General features: G+C 50.0%; 1 protein-coding gene across 1 annotated transcript in view; it reads right to left on the bottom strand.

Annotated features, from left to right (window-relative positions):
* Positions 1-475: 475 nt before the first annotated feature.
* LOC138447698 (fibril-forming collagen alpha chain-like) overlaps positions 476-16437 on the bottom strand; it is a 73092-nt gene continuing 57130 nt past the window's right edge. The window contains exon 5 of the mRNA XM_069603982.1: positions 476-1729. Within this exon, the coding sequence (XP_069460083.1) occupies positions 1577-1729 (153 nt within the window). The 3' untranslated portion in view covers positions 476-1576. The remainder of the gene's footprint in view (positions 1730-16437) is intronic.

The following is a 16437-nucleotide window of genomic DNA, read 5'->3' as shown; positions in this document are numbered from 1 at the left end:
TAGGCACATGGAAATAGAACTATTGGCCCAGAATAACAAGTTGGTCAAGAGGATGGGATTCAAGTACATGCTTCCAGGCATTTCAACTGTAAAGACTTTCAGGTGGAACCAGATATCCCAATTATCTTGTGAGTGGTATTCTAAAACTCTTCCAACATCAATTTCACACATAAATAAATGTCTAGAGCAAGCGAAAGCAAAACCAGCCCCTCCACCTGAATATATGTGTCCATCAGACCATGACTGGTGACTACACTACTGTTAAATTTCCTGGGTGCTTGCATCATGCACTGCTCCTTAAGAACGAGTGACACAAGTGCCTAGCAGTTTGCAGCTTGACATTTTGCACTCTGTATTAACCAAGGATCAGTGCCAGGAGCCCACCAGCATGGCATTAGTGTGCATTGTCAAAGTATAAAGTAACACAAAAAGGTCTAATTTGGCAGCAGCACAAATACTACAAGACGAAAAGGAGAACAGTGAACGTTCAATAGTTTATTCGCACTGTCCTTTTTTAGGCAGGGGCTCCAGGTTGCATTCACAATGCAATCCTACAGGTTAAAATACAGTTATAACAACCTTATGATGTAATATTTCAAAGGAAAATCTCACAGGCCGCCTTTGGCTAAAAGGCAGAGTTAAAACAGACACCCCAGGTAGATCAGTCCTGCTTTCCAGCCTTATTGCTAGTTTTAAAATGCATTATACTTCATAAGTTCATTTTAATGGGGTCTTGGTTGGCAGCTTCTCATCCATGTGACATCAACCACGCGGTCGCCAATCCGAAGACAATAAATGACACTATAGACAAAAACAAGGCGGAGTCAAAATCATGATCAGTAAACCCCATTCAAACCCATTTCCTGCTCAGCTTCACTCTCTAACAAGCAATTGACAACTTGATCGTTATTTAAACAGCAATTGAAACCAGCAAATAGCAACATTTGGTATACAAAAGAGAAAAGGGTACACTTTAACCACAGCAAGTCTGTTGCTCATAATGTTCAGCCGTGGGAGGAATAAGATTGCCTGTCAATATGTAAAGAATTAAATGTGGACCAAAAGTTCCAGGATGGTTGGCATCAAAATACCAAACCCACCGGCTATGATGAGAGCAGGACACCGCCCTCTCCCCTTTTTGAATGGTTCATTTCATGATCTATTTGGAGCTCTGCAGGAAATGGAGTAGACTATTGTTTTTTCCAGTGTCCGTCCAACATCTTTGTGGCGGTAATGGGAAGACACTCCACGCCCTCAGGTGCATAAGGAATGTGTGTATGTACATGCTTGGTGGAAGGTTAGGAGTCAAACACCTGGCATCGGAGTTCGCCCATTAAAAAGCATTTATAGATGCCCCTGGAGCAGGGGGTGTAGAGGAGGTTGCTGTGTCCTCCGAGGGTTGAGAATGAACAGGCGCTTCTCAGCAATCAATCATTACGCCCAGTGTAGAGGGAAACTGGATGAACTTATAAGGGAGGGCGGTGGACATACACCCTCCTGTGTGGTCTGAAGTCTCCCCATTCCCTTCTTTGGTCTCTGTAACAAGGGTCCTCCAACAACTTCACACAAGGGTTCGTCAGGCAAGGAAGCCCCCATCCTCTGCGAAATGGCATTGCTGCAGGATTTTGATGTGGTGCTCATACATTTTCAGAGCCGGGCCCAAACGGATGGAGAGACCGGTGAGAACATCGGTACGCTGCATCAAGAGCAGGGATTTTCCATCGATCTCCTGTGGGAAGAGAGGCAGAAGTGTATTAGGAAGAGAACCGATGCTACAAAAACAAAGCAACACCCAAGGAGAAGAGCTTATACCATAGTGCTTGAGAACAACACAGGAGAGTAAAGAAATGGGGAATGGGAGTTGGGAAGAAGCAAGAGATCCAAGGTTGGAAGTTCACAGGGCAGGCATACTGACAGTCACAACATGAGCCCCCGGCTGTTATGGTTTGCACTTTTAGATATTTAGAAATAACTTTCCTTGATATGAAGAAGTTGTGAGGGAAAGTAGTTATCACTACCAAACTATATAAAGCACAGAGGAGGTTCTGTTCCAAGTGTTGTAGTCCCGCTATCAGACCAGCAGATGCACAGGGTGTTCCAAAGTTACTGGTAAGTGACAGAGAACTACCTTTGCCTACAGCAAAGAAACAAACCTACCTATTCCAGACCACTGTACCTACCCCACCCATCCCAGTAGGCACCAGTGAACTAGCTGTACACCAAGCACATAATGAACTCCGCTGCAACACCCCATCCCACAATATGCACACAGATGACACAGCTACATTAATCCAACAGACACCTATGAACGAGCCATGAGTACTGACTCACCATGCCGTGACCAAACACGATTGCAACAGCTGCACAAAGCTTGCAACAAACTGAGCCAGCTGCAAAAAAAGAAAAATCCCACAGTACACTACTAAGCCAGCTGAAACAAGCATGTACATACTTCCACTAATCACAGGTGCATCAAACCCAACCCAGCAATCCATTTGTGGAGTAGCTCCGCTTTCCTGTCTAGGTCTGCCTTCTCCAGTTCTGCTGCTGAAGGTTTGGTAATCTCCAGTTGTTCCATTAGGTTGCTTGCTTTGATGATTTTCCAGTTTTTTTGCGGTGGTTGTGAGCTTGACAGGTTGGATGCTGAGTTAGTAGTGTGATCACGAATGGAATGATGAGGTGGTCACTCCAAAGTATTTGTATCAGTGGTGCCGTGGTGAAGTTTATTTTTGGCGAAGAGTGCGTCAAGGGTGTGTCCTGCCGAGTGTGTTGCCCCTTTGATCAGCTGTTGTAATTTGATGGTTGTTAACTGTCCAATTAGTGAGTTTTGAGAGTTGGCATTTTTTTCTTAGAACCAAATGTTCAAGTCCCCCAGGATTATTAGATGTTCGTGTTCAATGACTATGTTGGTGATGGCTTCTACGAAGTTGTCGACGAAGGTTGCATCGTAAGTCGGTTTGTAAACCAGTATGAATTTAACGTTTGTTTTTGGATTTGCCAATAGGTTTAAGACCATGGATTTGCAGTTCATGTCAAGAGGTTTGTCCGTTTATACTTTCAGGTGTTCTTTGAATGCTTTTGCGAGGCCGCCTACGTTTTTATTTTTTCCGATTAAACTGAAGGCATTTGAAGTTGGTAGGCAGCTTTGGAGTGTGATATTGTAGTTGTCATCCAGCCATGTTTCTGTGATGAATAGGATGTCGATGCAGATGTCGCAGAGAAGGTCAAAGATCTCTGTTGAGTGTTTTGACATGGATCTTGCATTTTTTAGGTTGCAGTAGATTTTGAAGGTGTAGTTTGGTTTGTGCTTTATTGTCGGCTGTGGCTTGTGACTGGTGTTAAGGTTTCCTTCCAGGTCGATCTCTAGTTGAGGTGTTGGTGTCCTGTCTATGTCTTTGAAAAGCACTTCTAGGTTCAGTCTTGGGTTTTGTTTTCATCTGGCTCCTCTTCTAAATGTTGTGCATGTCGAGCGGAGGGTCCTCTTGTTTTGGTGATGTAAGGGGTTAGAGCGCCAATTATGTTCTTGTTCTCTCTAGTTTTGTCAGTTCTTTGTCTGCGGGGTTGTGTTTGGTTGTTGGTTGTTCTTGATTTGTAGGTTGGGTTGGCTCTTTCTGGTGAGTGGTTACTTGCAAGGTATGGAGTTATGTAAAGGGATTTCCCTCTTTCAGCGCTGGTTCTGTTGTCATTCCAGTCTATGGAGTGTGTTCTGTAGTTGTGAGCCTTCGTTAGTGTTCAGTTGGGTTTGTTCTTTCTGCCCTTTGTCTTTCCTTTGGTCCAGTTAGTGTCCGTGGCATTTTGAGCGTTTTTTGGTTGGTTTTATTTCTTCCGCTGCAACGTTGGTCTTTGTACTTTTGGTCCGACTGTCTTGTGGTGTTGGACTTGGTGTGGGGATTGTCCGATCCAAGCTAAGGCTCTGTCTGTTGGGGTGGTCTAGTCAGGTGAAATCGCTAGGGTACTTCCGTTGCTGTCGAGTTTGGGCTGGCCCTTGGGAAGGTCTATTAGGGTTATATTGCTAGGGGTTTCAGAAGTTGTCACCTGATGTGGTTTTCCCTGGAAGAGACCTGCCACAGCAGACAAGTCTCTGTGGTGTGAAGCAGAATACTGTTCACAGTACTATCTCCGAATCTCAAGGTCCATGATCACAGTACCATTTTAGGTGCAGTAAACTCTAGAAGTGGTTGTAAAGCTCTTCTTGCCACTTCCCTAGTGTTGTTAGGTCAGCCAATATTCCAGGTTAATAGTCATAATACTAACCCAGTGTGCCTACTATCACAGTACGATCCCAAGGAATAAGGTAATAATCACAGTATTGTCCTCGGAGGAACAAGGTAGTAATCACAGTGTAGTCCTCGAGGGCAAGAGCTAACAATCACAGTGCAGTCCTAGAGGGCACAAGCTAATAGGCACAGTACTATCCTAGGAGGTGCCCGTTAATATTAAAATATTATTCTATGGTGGTGCTTTCTAGATGTGAATCAGGTGAATTAGTTCTAGACTCTAAGGGTAGGGTGCAGTCTAACAATCCCACTGTTATAAGCTAACAGCCGCAGTGTAATCCTAGAGGGTCAAGCTAATGATCACAGTACTATCCTAGAGGGAACAAGCTAGTAATCACAATGTATCCTAGGGGGCACAAGTTAATAATCACAGAGCAATCCTATAGGGCACAGATGATCATCACAATACTATTCTAGAAGATGCACGTTAATATTCACAATACTATTGTATAGTGGTGCTTTCTAGATGTCAGGTCAATGTGTGCTAAGCTCCAAGGGTAGGGTGCAGTGTGATAATCACAGTATTATTCTAGAGGGCACGCGCTAATCATCACAGTGCAACCCTAGAGGGCACAAGCTGATAATCACAGTACTATCCTAGAAGGCACAGGCTGAATCACATCGTAATCCTATAGGGCAGGTGCTAATGATCACAGTGCAGTTCTAGAAGGCACAAGCCAATCACAGTACTATTCTAGAAGGTGCGCGTTAATATTCATAATTTTATTCTATCGTGGTGCTTTCTAGATGTGAGTCAGGACAATTGTGCTAACTCTAAGGGTAGGGTGCAGTCTAACAATCACAGTGGAATCCTAGCGGGCACAATCTGATAATCACAGGGCACACGCTAATATTCACAGTAGTCCTAGAGGGCACAAGCTTATCTTAGAGGGCACACACTAATATTCACAGTGCAGTCCGAGAGGACATAAGGAAAAAGTTACTTACCTGCAACCGTTCTCCAGCATGGGTCTGGCATGGATTCACATGTTCATGAGTATTCCCCGTAGTCAGGCCGGGAATCCTCGGTAAAGAAAAAAATTCAGTATCAGTTTCGTTTCTGATCTGTCTTTCTCAGTAGTAACCAATCACTGGTCTCTGGGTCATACTGCCCCCAGCCAATGGCTGTCCCCTCCTTAAGCCCCACCTCCGGCAGCCATCTTCAGATTTGGTAGCACGCAAAGTGGCAGTATGACCAAGTGAAGAGCCGTAGAGGGGCAGGAGGGAGGTGTAACGCTCACCTGATTCCCGCAGAGGCGCCGGTCTTGACTGGGTGAATGCTGTATCTTCAAAGGTAATGTGTAACACGGTTGGCTCTTTGGGCTGGACCTCTGTATGTCTGACTCGAAGAGTAAGATGTCTTAGGTAAGTGAACGCCGAACTCTCCATCTGCCTCGGGGCAGGGTGCCGTAACCAGTTTCTTCACTGGATAAGGGTGCAGGCCTCTTGACCTCAGAGGACTGCTGTCCGTCCTTAACTGCACGAACGGTAAGTTCTGGGCACTTCAAATGTCTTAAAAGTCTTTTGTAATGATATCCCTTGTTTTGCAGGGTTCCGGCGATGGCGGATGGCGGGCTGATGAGAGTTGAGGATCGAACCCGCGTGAGGAATAGAAGCGCCTGGAAGCACGTAAGTAAGCCCTTGTAGCCTGCTTCACGATGCGCACTAACTGTCCCTTTTATCTTGCAGGTACAAGTTCGGAGCTTTAGAGAAGCTGAAGGGTGCTGGAATACCCACTGGATTCGGCGTGGGAAGGAGTAATGGTACGTGAGTAATAAAGTTGCCCAATGTCTTTAAACGCACCTTCTTTTGTCTTTCAGATGCGGGATGCAGCGCCGAAGGCCTCCGGAGTGTGCGAAGAGCTGGTAAGCTTTTGTCTTTCAGATGCCGGAATGCAGTGCGAAGACCTCCGGAGCCTGCGAAGAGTAGGTAAGCCTTTGTCTTTCAGATGCCGGATTGCAGCGCGAGGCGTTGGTGACAGCCGATGGACCAGGTAAGAGATGCGCTGCCACTGAAGACCGTAGTGCTAACCTGTTCTTTGTCTTTACAGGTGCTGCTGAAGACTGGATTCCAGGATGGTAAGCCTTTGTTCCCTTAGGCCCAGGATCAGAAGCAGAAGACACGATGAGCGTTCTGCTGCAGAGAATGCAGAATAACGCAAAGCAAGATTCATCCATCGGGTGTGGTTTAAATAGCCTCCTGTAGTGCTTAGATGTCTCCTTCCACAGCCACGCCTAGGTAAGAAAAGAGTTCCTGCTTTCCAGAAGAGTTCCAGTGTTCTGAACCTAGGGAGTGGCTCCTGCCCCACCCAACAGGAAAAGTAGTCCCAAACAGAAGAGGATCAGGGGTTCAACTGGCAGGTAAGTAAGCAGCATGGTCTGCTGCAGGTAAGTCCACCCAAGCATTATGAGCCCGGCGCTTCCAGCGCTGGGACTGGGCATCTTTATGAGCCTGGTGCCACTGGCGCCAGGACAGGGTCCAAAAGGTCCCAATTGGGACTGGCTGGCACTCGGAACCGGGGTTATGGGTCTGCTTCCAAGGGAGTCGGGCAAGTCCTGATCTTTTGGAAGCAGAGATCATGACAGGAGGGTTCACATGTGAATCCATGCTAGACCCATGCTGGAGAACAACAGTTACAGGTAAGTAACTTGTTCCTTCTCCAGCATGGGGTCTGGCATGGATTCACATGCTCATGAATATAAGAATACATAGCAGTACACACATGCACAACCAATGGGAGGTGGAAAAAAGGCTCAACATTAAGTATTACGTCAAAACTCAACATTAAGTAGTTCTTACCTCCTCACCAGGCTCACCATATGCGGAAAAGTTCCTGGAATCGCAGTAGAATCTCGTGAAGGTGTGCGTCGAACTCCACGTAGCAGCCCTGCAGATGTCCAGCAGGGGCACACCAGACATGAACGCCGTGGTAGCAGCGATAGCTCTGGTCGAATGGGCTCTGGGACGGCCAGACAACGGTCGGTTTGCCAACCGATGACAGTGCATGATGCAGCCGGAGAGCCATCTGGAAATGGAAGCCTTCGAGAGAGCCTTCCCTTGGTTCACAGGTCCAAAGTACACAAAAAGCTGTGATGCCTTCCGAAAACTCTTCGTGCGGTCCACGTAGAACTTCAGCGCTCTAGCCACATCCAGCGAGTGCAAAGTCCTCTCGGCCGGTGACGAAGGCGACGGGAAGAAAACAGGCAACACCAAGGGCTCGTTGAGGTGGAAGTCCGACAGCACCTTGGGCATAAAAGAGGGGTGCGTCCTCAGCACCACCCTTGTGTCGTGAAAAGTCAAGTATGGAGGCTTGCAGGATAGGGCCTGGATCTCTGGGCTTCCTTGGAGAGGGCTGGGGATCTGGTTCCTACCTGCTTCCGGATGTAGAACATCGTGGTGGTGTTGTCGGTGAAGATTCTCACCACCTTGCCCTTGAGGGACGGGAGAAAAGACCTGAGGGCCCAGATCACTGCGCAGAGCTCCAGGGTGTCGATGTGGAGCGTCTTCTCCTCCGGGAGCCAAAGGCCTCTCGCGTGAAGTTCTCCGGTGTGCACTCCCCACCCTTCCAGGGAGGCATCCGTCGTCACCGTTATCTGGTGGGAAGGGGTCTGAAAGTCTGTGCCCGCCGTCAGATGAGCGCGGGTGCCCCACCACCGGATCGCTCACCGGAAGGTCTCGTCGAGCGGAATCCTTTCTTCGAAGCTGCCCGTCGCTTGGAACCAGCAGGAGTCGAGGAACTCTTGCAGAGGGCGCATCCGAAGCCTGCACAGGCACATGAGATATATGCAGGAGGACATCATCCCGAGGAGGGACTTGATAGACCTCACCCTGGGCACGTCCGTGGCAAGCAGTCCCTGCACCTTGCCCAGGATGGCCTTCGTCCTTTCCTCCGACTGCAAGGCCAGACGCGCCACTGTGTCGAGCTTGGCTCTCAGAAACAGTGCGACTTGCGATGGGACCAGGTGGATTTGGGAAATTTGATGGAGAATCCCAGGTCCGTGAGCAGCTGGACGGTCTTTGCTGTGTGATCCACGGCGAGCTCCCTTGTCCTTGCTCGGATGAGCCAGTCATCCAGGTAGGGGTAGACGTGGATCCCCTGCAGTGCGAGGCACTTGGTGAACACCCTGGGTGCTGACTTCAATCGGAACAGGAGGGCCTTGAACTGGTAGTGCCGTCCTTGGACCACGGACCTAAGGAACTTTTGGTGTCCTTTCAGAATGGGGATGTGGAAGTACGCATCCTCCAAATCCAACGACGACAGGAAATCGCCCTCCTCCAGCTGTCCCAGCACGTGCTGGAGGGTGACCATCCGGAACTTCTGTGCCTTGATGTACTTGTTCAGTCATCGCAGGTCCAGGATGGGGCGCCATCCTCCTGTCTTCTTTTTAACTAGGAAGTACCTTGAGTATACTCCGGAGCCCCGGAGCCTTTTCGGAACGAGCTTGATGGCACCTTTTTTTGAGCAACGCCCTTACCTCCAATAGCAGTTGAGGGGCGTGATTTTCCTTCCTGACCACGGGTGGAATGCCGGGGCACTTTCTTAGAAATTTGAGGGCGTCCAGCACCCAACGGTTGGTGGAGATGTACTCCCACACGCTGACGAACTTCGCCAGCCGGCCTCCCACCGGGGTGCTTCGGTGGGGGCCCGACACCGCTGTCGGTTCAATCTTGCTTGGAGGACGCCTTGCCGCCTTGGCCTCCGTGGCGACGACGGCGGGGCCCACCCGACTTGCCTCGTCCTCTATAGTCTTCCTGTGATGAGGAGTGGGCCGATTGACGGTACATAGAGGAGCCACCGCCGAATCCCTTGGAGGCACCCTGCTTGCCTCCGGTGCTCCCAAAGGACGGCCTTCGCACTAGCTGTCTCCTTGTCCGCTTTGATGGCTTGGAGAGACTCATCCACTGTTTTCCCAAACAGGTTGTTCCTGTCGAACGGCATGTCCAACACCTTGACTTGTACATCCTGGCGGAAATCTGTCGCCTTGAGCCACCCTCGTCGTCTAAGGCAGACGCCGTTGCCTAGCTGGCGGAAGCCGGTGTCGGCAATGTCCGTTGCCACCATAATGGCGTGATCCGACGCCACTTCGCCTTCTTGCAAGATCTCCAGGGCCTCGGCCCTCTTGTCATCCGGTAGGAAGTCCAACAGGGGGGCGATCTTGTACCATAACTCCCTGTCGTAGCAGGCCACGATCGCGAGGGCATTGGCCGCCTTTATCGTTGTTGCCTCCGACGAGATAACTCTTCGCCCCATTGCGCCAGCTTCTTCCCTTCGCCGTCAGGCGGGGAAGTTGACGTTGAGGCCGATGGACCCCCCCCCCCCCCCACTTTCTTCTTGGCCAGCACCGAGACAATTGAGTCAGGGGTCGGTTGTGCCCTAAGGCACAAAGGGGCCGTGTCGGGGGCCCGGTACTTCTTCTCGTACCGATCCCTCTTGGCAGACGTCGTAGACTGGTTCTTGAGAAGGGTGAGACCCTCGTCCCAGATGTCATCCAGCAGAAGCACGGCGAAGACTGCCTTCCTCTTGGCCTCGTGCCGTTGGTAAAGGAAACCTTCCTCCTCTTCGGGGCAGAGCTGAAAAAGCTTGGATGCCCTGGTGATCATTGCATGGAAATATTCGATCGTCGGACGGAGAGGCCCGGGCTGGCGACGGGAGCTCCGTCCCGTTGTCACCGCCATCATCGTCGGTACCCGTCGTGGCCGTGTCTGTACCCGTGTCATCCCCCAGGGACGGGGGACGTGGGTAAAGGCTGAGCAGGCCGCGAGGGCTTAGAAGGCGGGGCTGGATGGATCCGTCTTCTCTTGTTCGGGGGCTTCCCGCCGGGCCCGGCTCTGGTTCCTCCGTCGAGCCTGGTTCCCGATCCTCCGTCGGTGGTAAGGGCATTCTCGTCCTTATCTCCGAACATAAGGATTGTATTGCCAACAAAATGGCCACCAAGTTATCCTGCGGCTCCGGAAGTGACGGGTGACTAGGACCCTCGCCGGTGCCACCGTCACTCTCGTCGTCACCCTCGTCGGGATCCCTCCCATGGGGACGGGCCTCTTCGACGCCCTCGTCGAGGCCCTCTAAGCCTTCTACCAACTCCTCCTCGGATGCTGTGTCTGGGTCCACAATGGCCACCACCCCCCCTCTTTTTCCGCCAGGGTCTTCACGATGGGTCTGAAAGAGGCTTCCCTCTGCGGAGGCAGGGAGACTCTGGGCCCCGAGGTCGCCTCCACTGGTGTAGCCTCCACAGGCTGCGCCTGGGCCGCCACGACTCCCTTGATAGAGGCCTTGGCCGGGTGAATCAAGGCCTTCACCGCCTTAGGCGTGCTTGAGGCATTCACCTTGAGGGGGAGGGGAGGGAAGGGAAGGGAAGGGGTAGGGTCACCGCCTCACTCCCCCTCGGCAGAATCCTTCGAGTTCAACCAGGGCCCCTCCAGAAGCTTACCCGGGTTCTCGGATTTCCTCTTCCCCGAACCAGAGCGTTGGCTCGTGGTTGATGGTGCCGGGGAAGGCGCGCCCTGCCTGGCAGCCGAAGAGCCCGACCGTTCGGCGCTCGCGGACTCGCGGTGCTTTGCCTTCTGTTGGGCCCCCTGTCGCCAGGTCGCCCTCACAGGACTTAGAAGACCGCTCTGACTTCTTCTCACCTGACAGACTCCTTCCTTCCAGCCAGTTGGAGAGACGAAGGTGTCGGTCCCTGATGGTCCGTTCTGACATGTTCCTGCAAAATGCACAGTCCTTCTCCACGTGTGTTTTGTCCTCATGAAGGCAGTAGAGACATTTTGAATGCTCGTCCTCCTTGAACACATTCTGTAGCTGGCATCCAGGGCAAACCCTGAACAGCTTTCCGGGCGTCGAGCTTCCTTTCTCCTGGGCCATGTTCGGCTAGGCTGCAGAAACTTCTGGAATCCCCCAAGAAGCGTAACTCGACGAAATCTTCACCCTTGAGGGGCGTAGAAAAAAATCCGACACGGATACCCGTTAATCAGATGTAGAGACGGTGGAGCTTGAGGCTCTATTTGACCGAAAAATTAGAAATTCTCTTTGAAAAAACGCGAAAACGCAGCAAAAGCTCGAGAGCTAAACACGAGGACTCCCAACACTTGAGCGTGCGGTAAAAATCGGAAGATGGCGGCGGGAGGTGGGGCTTAGGGAGAGGGCAGTCATTGACTGGGGGCAGTATGACCCAGAGACCAGTGATTGGTTACTACTGAGAAAAACAGATCAGAAACTAAACAGATAACTGATTTTTTCTTTACCGAGGATTCCCGGCCTGACGACGGGGAATATTCATGTGCATGTGAATCCATGCCAGACCCCATGCTGGAGAAGCTAATAATCACAGTACCATCACAATGTAAGTTGGTTTGTTTTGTGGCAGGGCTTCCAGAGTAGAGTGATTGCTCTACCCATCACCTTGTTTGTAGTTGCTGACCACTCGCTTCCCCTGCAGACACTTGTTGGAGCCGCCTCTGTTGGAGCCACCCTTTGCCTTTAGGGCCCTTAGCTGCTGTGGCTTCCAGGCAAAGGGTTGCCCTTGAGTGTCCTTGATAAGGGTGTGGAGGGCCAATCAGGGTGGGAGGGAGGTGTGGGAGGTAGGCTATGGGTGATTTAGGAAGCGGGAGCCAGGGGAAGAGAAACCCCAGGCAGAGTGCACAAAATTGCCCAAAATGGATATTAATCCAACTTAGTTAGCAGGTGTGGGTCAGGACCAAGGTGGTCCTGGGTCAGCGCAAATGGGCCACGAAAAAAGCAGGTCTTTAGGCCTGTGTGTTTTTCCTTCGGGTGGAGGGCCAATCAGGGCGGGAGGGAAGTCTAAGAGGCGGGCTGTGGGTGCTTCAGGAAACGGGAGCCAGGGGAAGAGAAACCACGCGCTGAGAGCGCAGAATTGCCCAAAATGGATATTAATCCAACTTAAGTTAGCAGATGTGGGTCAGTCACTGGTCACTCCCGAGGAAGGCAGTAGTTGCACACTCGGTGCATATCCTTCCCAAGGGAATTTCCTATTTCAAGTAGGACAAAATTTAAAGGGGGTATTCTCCATAGTAAATGGGAAGGGCAGTTGGAGTGAACAGTGAGACAAGGTTGGCAGAAAAGGCATTCTCTAAAGGGATGCAACTATATGAAACCTCGCCCCGCTGTCCCTACTAGAAGGGCCAAGGGGGCCCGTAAAGGCCGCAGTGTCTTGTCGTTGAGTAAGTCAGGAGGCTTCGTCGACGACTATGGAGCAGTCCGCAGAGGGTGGTCGAGCAGCGATGATGCAGCGGCAACAGGCAGACGGTAAAGGATAGAAGAGAGTCTGAGAATGAACTTTTAGTTAGTCAGCCTGAAAGGAACTCTGCAGCTCGACCGACCACGATAGCGGAAAGAAACAATCTGAGGGACCTCGACGCATGAAGGACCATGGGTACAGTGGACGTCACACTAGGGATAGTATTACCAACACGCCCAGTCGAAATCTCTTTGAGTTTCGAAAAAATAAACAATGCAATACTCCGCCACGACCACTAGATGTCGGCCTATGCGTAGCATGTGACCCATGGTCCTTCACGCATCAAGGTCCCTCAGATTGTTTTGTTTCTGACATGAAGTGTAGCGCGAGTACAGGTGTAATAAAGCAGATAAGAAGTGATAAAGGAAGAAAAATCTCTTGGGGGACTGGTCATCCAGGTGGCTAGGACACGGTCATCGCTTTGGATCCAGTTCCTAGGGGTGGATCCGTGTGGGAGGATCACCTGGGTGAGGGGTCTTTGTGGAATGGGGGTGAGATAAGACCCCCCCTTTTTTTACACAAACACTGGGCCGAGGAAGAAGGTGACTGAGAATAACACTGACTTGCACATATCGTACTGGCCATGTCCCGCTAATCTGGTCAGGCAAAGTCAGGCACTTAGTCCTAAGTGCATAAACCCGATACCAATTAGCTCTCCTCACATGAATAAAAAGGCAGAAACCAAAAACACACGCTGAGCAAGGCGCAATACATGAACAAGCAGGGCTTCTGGTTCCGGGACAAAGGCAAACCTACTGGAGCAGAGCAACAGATCAAGGGACAAGAGCTACGGGTAGAAAGCCCCAAGGCTTCCCTACTGGAGGTTGTTGCTTTCTACACGCCGTAAGAGAAACATGGAGAAAGCTAAACCCCACAAGTGAAGGCTGGATTGTGTTTAAGGACGCCAGCAACTCTCCCGAGTGAATGGCAGAGTTGGGGAGGCGAGGCACTTGGTACTAACCTGGACTCCTGAATTGAAATCGCAAAACCCAGAAAAAGACGCACACAGCCGGTTAGTTGGCAAGCGATCTGAGAGACCGGTGTATGTGAAATAGAAACATTATATCGCAAGTGAAGGGTGCACATGTGTGGAGACACGAGGAAAGACAGACCTGCAAGTGACCTTTGATGTAAAGAACAGCTGGGAAATCAGCGATACTAAGTAACAGAGTGGTCCAGTGAAAGGAAGTAGCCCACTTGAATGTCTCAGTGAAGGTTACTTTGTTTAATGCGAGAAAGCGAATGAACAGTAAAAGTAAAAAGGGAGAAACTTAATTCTTAGAGAAGGGAAGAGTAAAAGTAACAGTGAACTTTGAGTGGAAGTGGTATTGCAGTGGTCGGACTAATAAGCCATGCACAATTGAAGATCTTCGACATCTTAAAGTGAAATAAGCTTGAGGGCGGGAGCCCCTTTGCAACTGGTGTTGAACTTTATCGTAAGTGGTGTGAGCCCTGCAGAGGGGGGACCTTTTGTGAACATTTTAGTTGAGACATCATTTTGGGAGAAATAACGAGTCGAACGTGGTAGGCCAGGTAGGACCGATCCATGGCTCTGAACTTGTGTTGAAAACCGAGCCAGAGTGTGTCATCCTGCCTTCAAAGATCGCCTTACTCCGTGAGGCCTAATGTGGGGAGGAAAGCTGGTTCAACTAAATTATCAATTTGCACACAGATTTTCCTTTTGTACACATTTCTTCTTTTTACAATTTTTGTACAGAGATAGGCCAGGCATAGGTTTTAGGCCATTTTGATTTGACAGGCTACACCAGGACTGCATTTTTTATTATTTGGTGGTCGAGACTACTCCCATCTTAGTTATAGGGCAGAATAGGAGTTTCTCCAATCCCAACCATTTAAATAAATGTTTTACAAATCTGCTTAGATCACATGCTATGCACAGACTAGCGAGCATTATCTGGAGAAGGAGGTGGGTTGTGAGAAGGTACAGCGGCAAATGGACATTTTAGCACCGCTTGCCCCACCTGTGAATCCACTTTAGAATGTGTGTCAATACAGTAATGCTAAGTAAAGGTATGTATGGAACGCCAAGTAGCTGTTTTGCAAATTGCGTCGAGGGACGTTTGCAATAAATGCTAATGTAGCTCCGATACCTCTGGTAGAGTGAGCGCTTGGTGTGAAAGGCAGGGGTTTCTTTGATAGTTAAGTGCATACCTTCAACTCTCTCTTCCTAAAGATCTTCCTTCTCGCTCATCCGCCTCCAACTCCCTCAGGGTTAGTCGCATCTCCAAGCAACGAGTTGGTGGTAGATCACTCTCTTCGGCTGGGGCCTTCCTCTGAAACAGCCTCCCTGAAACTGGAGCACCACCTTTGGTTCCAGAAGCACCTTAAAACCCTCTTTGCTTCCGCTTTCTCTCCCCTGCTGAATTCCTGTCCGATACTGTGACTGCACTGGTTACCTGGCCACCCTTCTGTTCTCAGGCCCAAGTCCCGCCAGTTGCACGCCTGCACTGCCTCCCTGGCAACCCCTGCACCTGGGGACTATTTTCTGTATCCCTACAGTCCCCCCACCAGCACTTATATCTGCACTCACCCTGTACTTGCCACCAGCCGGCCGTTTATCTTGTTTATTTTATTATCCCATGTACTGCACTTTCCCCTCCCCCCGCACTTTTCCCTTTCCCCGTTCCCTTGCGCGATCTGAATGACACCTGGCCTAGTAGGATTATTGTCTGTCTTCCCTCTGTTTCCCCTCCCTTGCCTCGTTGCGCCTTGAAACACTGGTTTATAGGAGTGTTATAAATGCCATATCATATATCATACAGCTCTGCTATTCTCCATCTATAGCGTGCTTTGAACTGTGATCACCCTCCCTATCGGGTGCTATGGAGACAAACAGTTGATCTGTTTTCCTTCTGGATTTTGTTTTCTGTACATAGTACAAAACTGCCCTCCCTACATCCAGGGTATGGAGGTTCCTCTCAGCTGAGTTGGATGGATTTTGAAAATAAAAGCCCAGTTCTATGGACTGGTTAACATGGAACTTGGATATGAATTTAGGTGAAAACCTAGGGTGTGTTCCAAGTACCACCTTGTCCTTGTGAATAACAAAGAAAGGGTCATGCACTGAAAATGTGTGTAGATCTCTAACCCGTCTTATTGAGGTGATAGCGACAAGGAAAGCAGTCTTTTACGAATTTGTGCATGGGCTCAAAAGGGTGGACCCATGAGCTTCGAGAGAATAAACCTCTTTACTCATCCACGAAAGCCTTAATAACAGGAACTTTCCACCAGGACACCTTGTTCTGTAAAGTGGTGTATGAGGACAGAGCCGCTAGGTGAACCTTGATGGAGTTAAATACTAGGCCAGAGTCTAGTAAGTAGAGCATGTAATGAATGGTGTTTGATTGGGTACATTCAATTGGATTCAAGTGTTTGGCTCTGCACCATATCACAAATATTTTCCACTTTTAACAGTACCTGGTGAGGATATCCTTTTGAGTGTCCACTCTCTATGCCTTTGGGAGCCATGCTGCCAAGTTCATAGCCTGAGGATGTGGGTGGAGTGTTGTTCCCGTGCTGGATAGCATGTTGCAGGGGCACGGGAGTTAGTTTGAGCAGATGTGGAACCCATGGTTGTCATGCCCACATAGGGGCTATCAGGATTAGTGTGGCTTGTTCCTGGTTTATCTTGTACACTATCCTGCTGAGGAGTGGTGTCAGGCGGGTGATGGAGGGGGGATGTTGGAAGGTGAGCATAAGCAAATTTCCATGACCAACTCCTCCACAAAGTGTTCCCCTTAGACTTTGGTTGTGGAAACCTGGATGCGAGGTCTGGGCACTGTGCGTTTAGGTTTGTGGTAAGCTGGTCTAAAGGAGGATAACCTTACACGTCTAGAATTTCTCTGGCGAGTTGCCACTCGTGCTCCTCGGGTAGAGGATTTCTGTGC

This window comes from Ambystoma mexicanum, chromosome 3q (assembly GCF_040938575.1).
Source record: "Ambystoma mexicanum isolate Mex_15411 chromosome 3q, UKY_AmexF1_1, whole genome shotgun sequence".
In the NCBI taxonomy this organism is placed as follows: Eukaryota; Metazoa; Chordata; class Amphibia; order Caudata; family Ambystomatidae; genus Ambystoma; species Ambystoma mexicanum.
This window is presented reverse-complemented; position numbering and strand designations above follow the sequence as displayed.